This window comes from Channa argus, chromosome 11 (assembly GCF_033026475.1).
Source record: "Channa argus isolate prfri chromosome 11, Channa argus male v1.0, whole genome shotgun sequence".
Lineage (NCBI taxonomy): Eukaryota > Metazoa > Chordata > Actinopteri > Anabantiformes > Channidae > Channa > Channa argus.
In genome coordinates, this window is record NC_090207.1 from 25,984,035 (window position 1) to 25,993,519 (window position 9,485).

The window sequence follows — 9,485 nt, forward strand, 5'->3', positions numbered from 1 at the left end:
TGTCCAGAGGAAAGTGGCTATTCTTTACAATCTTTGTTTTATGAGTAATGTGTCTAGTTTTGTGAAATAATATAAAGATAGACAGTATTTTACTGTTCTAATCCCCCAAAATATCATTTACCAAGTATCACTTACCAATTCGCTTACAATAAACCAACTCTGAATGAGACACATGAGAGGAGGCACATGAATTTAATCCTTAAGGTTGAAGAACAGAAATATTTTTATTTTGGGTCTGTTTGCCATTTTAGGTCTGTGCACAAAAGACCAGGGAAAAAAAGCAAAGTGTTTTTTTTCCCTACACCTAAACCTCAGCCAACCATACATTAAATTATATTCTGTAGAGGCTCATGTTGATGACAGCTGTTGTAGAGAACGTGCATTTGGTGTGAATGTTATATTGGTTGGAAAGTGTAGAGTGAAAGCAAATCTGAAAAGGAAAGCGTATAGAGAGTAGGTACACTGTGCAGTGGGTGGGTGACTTGCACTTGGCAGCAGGCAGAAGGTGCAAAATGCAGTGAATCTTGATACCAAAATTACAGTGCGTTGCTGTATTGTCAGTGACACTGCCCTCGATGCAGTTCTCCACATGGTGAGAAATGGAAATAGCAGGCAGGCAGGGGCAGAGTATGGCATTTTCCCCAATGGAGCGAAAATGCCAGCGGTATGAAGATAAAGCCCTATGTCCCCTGAGTGTGTGCTAAGATTTCCTGTCTCTTCCATCATGCTCTTACATTTGGTGTTGGATGTACAGATGTGTTCTGTGCACCACTGTCTAGTTCCGTCAGTTGTGAATTCATGGATAATGTAATGCAATGCCTGTGATCTGTTGTGGAGCTGCCCCAGGGTTGGTGATTTAGCCTTTAAATCAGCACAAAAGGAATAAAAAAAACCAAGCAGAGATCTTACAGCGATATTCAACATCAGTGTTTAATCTTGCAGAACCTTACAAGTAGTAAATTCTCATGAGTCCCAACATCTTCTGCTAATGGTGATATGGAAAGTGGAAAGTTGACCAGGGCAAAAAACAAAAAAACAAAAAAACAAAAAAGTAAGGGGAGGCAGAAAATTTGCTTGCTGTAACTGATTCTTAAAGCTGGAGGAGACAGATTTGGACTCAGAGGAAACATCATCAGCTAATCACAGATCTGCAGTGAATTTGTCTGCTGCTGTCACTTCCACCAATGCTAACTTCAGTCATCAGCTGCAGTGCTAATCAGAGGTAGTAGAAGACACAACCACAGTTCTCAAGTAAAAATGTAAAAAAAGCTGCAATACAAACATAAGTGCAATTTCACATTCTTTACTTAAGTTAAAGTACTAACTACATGCTTCAAAATGTAGTTAAATGACAAAAAGCATATTTTACACACGTCCAGATTTGTTGGACAAACTTTCAAAGGTGAAAAATATGGCAAAGACAATTTTCTAGCAATGAATGTAAAAATAAGGACGAAGATGTGTCTTATCATAGAGACTTATTTTAACCACTTTGTGTTCTGTCGGCTGCTCCGTTCATTATAATACAACCGTGTTTATTTGTTTTTATAGTTTTTTTTAAAAGGATCTGCATCTGCAAAAAGTAGCTACGGCTCTCAAACAAATCTAATGTGGTAAAAGTAAGATTTTTCCCTCTGAAGTGTTGTGGAGTCTCAGTGTGTGAGAACCACAGTATTATTAGTGTGTGTTTCTCATTTGGAAAAAACATTTTGTTTGTCTTCACTTTTGGATAAAAAAATTGTCCCCGAATTCTGTGTTTGTTTGTTTTTTCATCACATCTTATTAACTAATTTTGATTCTAATTCACTTGTATTTTCACTTTGCTTGATGCTTGCACACTGAACTGGAAAAAAGAAATAATTATAATATCCATCCTCATCCTTATAATGTGTGCACTTTCTGAACTGATGTATTTTGGTATAGAAATCAGTAAGACATCGATATATATATGATGTTATCAAGCCATTTTTTTAACCCAGCTCCTAGGGAAATATGTGCCCTCGGTCACAGTGCGAAATAAAGATAATAAAGTCTGTCCCAATGACAGCCTGAGCAGTTTCTGCAGTTATACTCAAGCTGGATTCAAACATACAGTGACAGTATCACTGATGAGACTGCAATACACTGTGGTACTTTCCCGTTTATCTGTGCACAGTTAGTATGTATATATATATATATATATATATATCCTCACTGACTCTTCTCTCGAAGTCCCACACTGCAGCATGTCAGCTTTCTTTTCTTCACTGACTCTAACCAGGACATCCACTGTCCTGGAAACACTGTAATGTTAAAGATTTGAAAAGTTTCAAATCTATTTCTAGCAGCCATGTTGTTTTCCTTTGATCAAAAAAGACAAGTTACACATTTGGTTAAGATAAAATTACTAACAGCTTAATTCCTGATTGTGTTTTTTATATTAAACCTTTCATTGCTTTGTTTACTTCCTGGAACAGACAAAAGACTGAAAATGTTCAGGGTATTTTTTTGTGCATTGTTTCATTCGTTCCAGTAGTTGTTTGGTTCTAGATTAGTGACATGTGTTTATCTTGTTGTGTACTGTAATGATGGAAGAAGAGCTTTTTCTCAGTGCTTGTGTGGCAATCACAGCTGTAGGCATTTATAAAAATAATGTCTTAGTATTTGCTATATTTAAAAAAACACTACTGCAGAGAGATAAAAATCCTAGAGACACAAGTCAACAGATATTTTTTTCCACATTTCAATGACCAGCCTCAAACTAGTGGAAAGGAGAATCTTCAAATCAGCCACAGCCACACAAACGCAATACACAGACAAAAATTATAGTTTAAAATATGTTTTTAACATGTTTAAATATGATCAAATATTTGGTGTTTTTTTTTTTAAGGTAAACTCAGGAGATTTTAATGCAGCTCATCATTAAAGGATCAGCCTTTAAAAGATGAGTCTGAGTCTCCCACATTTGAGCACCGTTATTATCAAATTATGACTCCAAACATTCTTCTTCTTTTTTGGGCAGCAGCTTCTGACCAAACTTAAAATTCTAAATCCCAGCAAACACATAGGAGAGATGAGAAGTCAGACACGGATATCGTAAGTGTTGTTTGATGGAAAAAAGCTTTCGGAGCCTTTTTGTTTCCGATTTTTCTTAAAACATAAAAGTGGAATGGAGTGAAAAAGTCTATAAAACAATAACTCCGTCAAAATTAGAATCGAGACAACGTAGATGAAATAGATATAAATGATTAAACATATATATAAATAAATTTATAATTAAAAAAAGACAAAAATAATTACAGTAAAAATAACATTTTAGGCTTCAGTAGGCTTAAGATGAGGATGTTCTGCGGTTAAGTTTGTTTGGTAAACCGATAATGTGCAGCCTATACATCCATCTATCAACCAGCTGTTTCATAGATCTGATGTGTAAATATTCACACACAATTTGTTTTTATATAAATCATTATAAAAACACGAAACATTGAATTGTCATAGAAAAGCCACAGACCAAACTCCAGTCTTTTTTGTCTCTTTTTACTTCAGTTAAGAAAGTTACAGAAAAAGGTGGCAAATTCGTCGACAATAAATAATAAATAATTTTGTTGCACGGGAACAAACGAAACATTTTCTTCCAGAGCTAATGGTATTTTTTTTTAACTTATTATTAATTTACACATCTTTGGGAAAGAAAAAAAAAATATTCTCGGACAGACACTAACTCACACAAATGTCCCACGAAGCTTGTGGCAAAATAGAGGTATACCTTGTTGCAAATGCTTTAGTACTTGGGTCATGAAGGAAATCGTGTAATTAAATGAAGAAAAGCAGTGCTGTTCCCCTCCGAAGGGTCTATTATAGGATGAGGTGCGTAGATGAATTTTTTTTTTTAAAAAATCACCAGTTTCTTATTCAAAGTAGCGCACAGCATTTCGCATTTATAGAGTTCTCTCCAACTCAGAGGTCCCGTTTCTCGATAGAGTCACGTTCATGTCTTCTCTTTTTGGCAACTGTAACCGGGCGTGTGTGCGGGCGGCACCGGCCACGATGACGTGTCCGTCTTGTCTCTTCTGCGTGGACATTAGAATGGGTGGCTGTGGTAAAAATCCCATGATTGTCTTCACAGTGTCAAAATACAACCAGGGGGGTTGTTTTGGTGCAGTCGGGACATATGGGATGAGCAAGAGAAGGGAGGGGGTGGGGAGGGATGGGGGGAGGGGGGCGGTCGGGGTGGGTCTGTGTGTTTAAGTTCAGTCCTGTCCATGCAGCGTCCGCTCAGGCCTCGATGGGGCTGGACACCATGCTGTTCGGCGTGTCTGGAAGCTGAGACGACATGGACGCTACCTCGCTGCCCGTCGAGTTCGAACCCGGTCCTCCCTCTGAGAAACTGACCTGCGGGACACAACAAGCAGCGGTCAGAAACATCTGGACACATAACGCCGACTCAATTCTTTGGATCGGGGCATGTTGCAGACTGCTGCAGCCCGTCATGTCAGGCTCTGGATTTATGTTTAACATAAGTAACCCACAACACGTCCTCCCATTAATTATTCCTAATAATTGTGGATGTATTTTTTGTGAATTGAAAAGGACTCAGACTTGAGTGATTCTTTATGGGGGACTAAACATTTTCACCTCTGGTATATAATGATAAAAAAAAAACGATTAATCATGTGAAGCACCTGTACTGTGTGATGATGTTTAGGAAATGGGATAGAAACAAATAAGAATAACGCCACAAGCGCTGATGATGAAGACAGCTGAGCTCTGCTGGTGCTAATGGCTTCGTTGTAGCGATTCTAAATTGATCCATAGCTGACTAATATAGTTTGACTTGTCTAAACACAGCGTGCAGTATCACAGATTTGGTCCTAAATGTTAATAATTCGCTTTTTATGGCGAAGGAACATGGCGCGTTTACGATGCAGCTCATTATGGGGGAAGATTTCAGAAGGAGACCTCGTCCTGCTGTGTGTGATGTGTCACTGCAAAGCAAATAAATCAATAGGCCTGAAAACCACCAGGGATGTGAATTTCCACATCATCATCATCATCATCATCATCCCTGAGTAGACTGGTCAAAATGTAAACGGGAATTCCTCCATGTGAGAATATGGATGAAGCACTGCCAACTAACTGTGGGGCTTCAGTCCTGTCAGCCTGCGCATCTCAGCTCACACAAACAACAATTTGAAAGCTCCAGCAGCAAAAATAGAGACTGGGACAAAAGCCCCATGCAAGTACATGTTTGTGTGGTCGGTTTGGGTTTTTCTGTGAAATATTTTTAAACTCAGAACGTTGTAGAAATTAATTAAAAATGTAATTTTTCTTTATTTTGAAAATCAATCAATATGCTCCAGCTATTCTAAACATCGCTCAACGACTGAGTGAACAAGAAAATTGGACGAACCAGTTGTTGGAAGGCCGGCTGGTCGATGTCGCTTTGCAGGGCGAAGTCGCTGAGGACCTTCCACGGCGGCTGGTAGCTCTGCACCTCCACCGGGTTGGCCTGGATGCCGCCGTCGTGCCGCTCCGGACTGGCCGCCACCATCGGGGTGCCCGTCATTCCCTGGATGTTCTGCAAGAGAACGGGTCCTGGTTAACATCCAGCATTTAAAAAAAGAACCTCCCAGCAAACACAGAAACATAAATGTGTATTATTATGGATGTGTGTAACACTCCAAATTCTCAAAACAATCATCCATCAGTTTATGCAAACATCATAACCTTAGGACCCTTCCATAAGTGTGTGCTTATGGATGAAAGTGACTGACTTTGCTGGTGGACTGGCGATTTTGTCAGGGGTTAAATGTTTTAATAAAACATGGAAGAGCAGACAGAGACGCCACGTTTGGTTCCAGTCTTTAGTTCAATTCTACAATAGATGCATTCTGTCAAACTGTTTCACATTCCATGCGTATTTCCACATAATGCCAACTGCTGGTGATAATGTCTTCTTACCGTCTTGTCGTTTGTCTGCTGGTGCTGCAGTTGCTTCATCAACAGGCTCTTCTTCTTGTCCTTGCAGCGCTTGTTCTGGAACCAGACCCGGATCACTCGTGGACTGAGGCCGGTCATCTCCACCAGCTGCTCCTTCATCAGGGCGTCGGGCCTCGGATTGGCGTTGTAGCAAGTTCGCAGCGTGTGCAGCTGCTTCTCGTTTAGCACCGTTCGGACCCGGGTGGTCTTCTCTGGCTGTTTGTGGACGTGAGGCCGCAGCGCAGGCTGTCGCGCAGAGATTGGTTCTGCTGTTGAGAAAGGACAGGGGAGACAACCCAGGGAAGACAAGATCAAGTTATCTGTCTGTAGACTGGCTTTATAGTACAAGTTTAAATAAAACGAGGCAAATATGTGAAGGAAAAATCAGGCCTGGAAGTTTTATAGAACTCTTTTTTCTTTTTTTTCTTTTTGTTTTTTGCGACGGCTGCATTACATGTTCCTGTAGCATGACGCACAACTTCAATCCTGACACTGTTTCAATCATCCTAATAGACCCGTACAAGCTAAACCACACTCAAACTTGTAGTTGCTGCGGATCACACGCCACTTTGGATTTGACACTGTGCGTTCTGCTATAAACTTCACCGAAACTACACCTCAATACGTTTCGTGGCTGCAGAACCTCCGGGCTTTCGTTGTGTGCGAGGTTTACATGTGGAGCATCTGCTCAGGTTGAATAATTTGAACCAAGGTAGAAAACATATTTAAAACCAACGAGGCCACAAAACTCCCACTTATTCCAACACGCAGAGGACTTCACAGCATTTCTAGCTCAGATCAAACACATCCCGGACCCACAGCCATGTGTCGCAGCCCCGCTCGAGCAGTGATAACTTGGTGTATTTCTGACAGCAGCGCCCACTGTATCTAATCTCCAGAGTCTGGTCTGACTCGACAGTGGTATGTAGAAAAGAAAAAAAGAGACAAACGGTGCTATCTACAGAGGCAGACACCAGAACCAGTCCATCGCAAAAGCTCAACGAGTCCTATGTGAAAACAGAACAGGTCCACTTGTTAGTTGTGGCACCAGCAGCTGTCTCCTCGTGATTCCATGACATTTCTATTGAAATAGATGAAAGTAGTAAATCAATCTGACATTAGGCTACTTGCAGGTCTGCGGATCGCTGCGCTTAGACACGTGGAATACAGTGAATTACAACCTGAAATATCACCGTGTCTCCTGCAGAGTCTACTCAAAGAACCCTTTTAGCAACGGATCCAAATCCAGGCACGAAAAAAAAAAAAAAAAAAAAGGCTTGGGAACTTCCGAAAAAGAGAATACGCCGCAGGGAGAGACCTCGAGCCCAAGTCTGGGTTTGACAAGTAACAGTCCTCATGAGCTGGATCCCACAGCCCGGGATTTTTTTACCTGCCATCTGCAGTGGTCTGGCGGGATGCAGCGGACTGAGCGGGTCTCCGGGCCCCAGGCTGGCCCGCTCCACCACGTCGTGGTCAGCACGACAGAAAAGCCCATCCTCCCGCAGAGCGAACTCGTCCCCCGGGATAAGCTGCCGGCTACAGGCCACGCAGCGGAAACACTCGATGTGGTAGACCTTGGAACGGGCCCTCATCACGAAGTCGTTCTTGCTGAAGCCGATGTTGCATTTAGCGCATTTAATCCCGTATAACCTGCGGGGCAGACACACACACACACACACACACACACACACACACGGTCCGATCAGTTTCACTGCCGGCAGCTCAGTCACTAAACAAATGTAATTACAAACCCTCGGACAAAAATAAGATTATGAACGATGTATAATTAAATGTACTAATCAATAACAATAATAATATATCAAAATGCTATTTTATTTTCTATAATAAGAGTAAGGGTTAAATGTAAAACAACCGCATACATATGCATTATTATTATTATTATTATTATTATTATTATTATTATTATTATTATTATTATTATTATTATTATTATCATCTGTGTTGAGTTAGTCGTGTCATATATCAGTAGTGGAACCTTATGTTTATGGTGTGTGGATATAATTTTGTTGAGTTTGTGCTGTTTTTCAGTAGGACACGATATTTTATGTTCAGTGTTTACTGCGTATTTTGATATTAAATCGTGTTGCTGAAGATGTAATCTAGTAATTGCTCACGTGTTGTAATAGCACCTAATCAGTGAGGAATTTACAGGCTGCATCATAAAAATAGCTCAGGTCAGGATGATTTTCTCCAGGACCATCAGTCCTAATCACAATCACTGATTCATGAGCTGTGTGGGCCTGATGTGTTTAAATCTGCTCAGAAAATAAACACAACGGAATCCAAGCGTTTCTTTATGGCTGCACAGTCTACAACAAGTGGCTGTAGCGGTAAAGATGCGATCATGGTCAGAATATTTCAACTAACCGACTCAAAGCAGGACTCCGCGGTTTCTTATATCACTCCGAATCTCAAATCTGACAAATTAAAATGGAGCAAAAAAAAAAAAAAAAAAAAGGGAAAAAAATTATAATTCCAATTGCCGTGCAGCTCCAGCTCCTGTCCTAGTGGTTTACGAGAAGGGAGGTCATTCTGTCCCGTCCCATCCCGGCCGTCCTACCTGATGTAGTCCCGTTTACAGTAAGTCTTTCCGTCCCTGACGAAGCACGTGCAGGACTCGTCCAGATACTGGCTGCACTCGGCACATTTGAGACAGGCTGCGTGCCACTCCAGGTCCGGGGAGACCCGCAGGATGTACTGGTCGTGGATCTGATTCCCGCAGCCCACGCACAGAGACACCAGCCGCTTCTCTAGAAGACCATGATGAGCAGGACACATGACACACACCGTTAAGACCTATTATTAAAATTGTGGTATTATTATTATTATTATTATTATTATTATTATTATTATTATTATTATTATTATTATTGCTTTTTTAGCAGCCCGAATAAAAAATCCATAGGAAAAGTCTAACCGCTGACTTTGTCTAAAATCCAGTATTTTGAGCTGGCCCTGACTTAAATAGGCCAAGAAAACATGTTCTTTCTGCAGCATCACAACGTAACTAAGTGAGCTCGCAAGTTGTGATCAATTTAGCCCCAGTATCGCGTCCCAGCACCGAGCAAATGTCTTACTTTTCGGCGGATCCCCCATGTCTCCCATGTCCACAAAGTAAGGCGATGTTAGGTCCACTGTCACAGCGGTCTGCGGTGCCTGGAAGCTTGGATGTGTCCTCCGCTGCCGGGCTGCCGGGCCAGGGGTTGTGCTGTCCGGCTCGGAGAGGGTGTGTGTGTATGTGTTAGTTGCCGGTGTGTGTGGAGCTCTGATCCTGACAAGCGGCGGGGCTGACGTAGGGCATCAGCACGTCATCTGCATGAGCAGCTGATTGGCTCTGCAGACCCTGACCAGCACTAACCACTCACACACACACACACACACACACACACGCTGGCACACTTATTGCTGCATATAATTTGTTTTTCAGCTTTGCTTTGCTCTTTTCTTTTCTGTTTAGAATTTCTCTATTTTTTAGTCTGTTGTTGGAGCTGAGTGGGATGTTGCTC

At 41.4% G+C, this 9,485-nt stretch overlaps 1 protein-coding gene across 3 annotated transcripts; it reads right to left on the minus strand.

The window, feature by feature from the left end:
- Window positions 1–912: 912 nt before the first annotated feature.
- On the minus strand, window positions 913–9,254 carry isl1a (ISL LIM homeobox 1a). Of its 3 annotated transcripts, none has more exons than XM_067522376.1 (6): window positions 9,057–9,254; window positions 8,540–8,775; window positions 7,349–7,608; window positions 5,941–6,227; window positions 5,390–5,557; window positions 913–4,371 (listed from the first exon to the last, which is right to left on the minus strand). In XM_067522376.1, exons 2-6 carry the CDS (start codon window positions 8,755–8,757, stop codon window positions 4,255–4,257), a joined length of 1,050 nt encoding a protein of 349 aa, XP_067378477.1. In that variant the 5' UTR covers window positions 8,758–8,775; window positions 9,057–9,254; the 3' UTR covers window positions 913–4,254. The 3 variants fall into 3 exon arrangements, with proteins under 3 accessions (XP_067378477.1, XP_067378478.1, XP_067378475.1); XM_067522377.1 differs by having other exon boundaries at window positions 5,941–6,224; window positions 8,540–8,729; window positions 9,057–9,253; XM_067522374.1 differs by having other exon boundaries at window positions 8,540–8,729; window positions 9,057–9,253.
- Window positions 9,255–9,485: the final 231 nt, after the last annotated feature.

What these genes read in the sequence shown, in the direction of transcription:
- isl1a (XM_067522376.1), bottom strand. Translation starts at nt 8,757, where the DNA reads ATGTGTCCTGCTCATCATGGTCTTCTAGAGAAGCGGCTGGTGTCTCTG. An exon ending in CAGACCACTGCAGATGGCAG is followed by an intron (nt 6,228 to 7,348) that starts GTAAAAAAATCC and finishes CTTTCTCAACAG; the next exon opens with CAGAACCAATCTCTGCGCGA. An exon ending in AGCAGACAAACGACAAGACG is followed by an intron (nt 5,558 to 5,940) that starts GTAAGAAGACAT and finishes GTTCTCTTGCAG; the next exon opens with AACATCCAGGGAATGACGGG.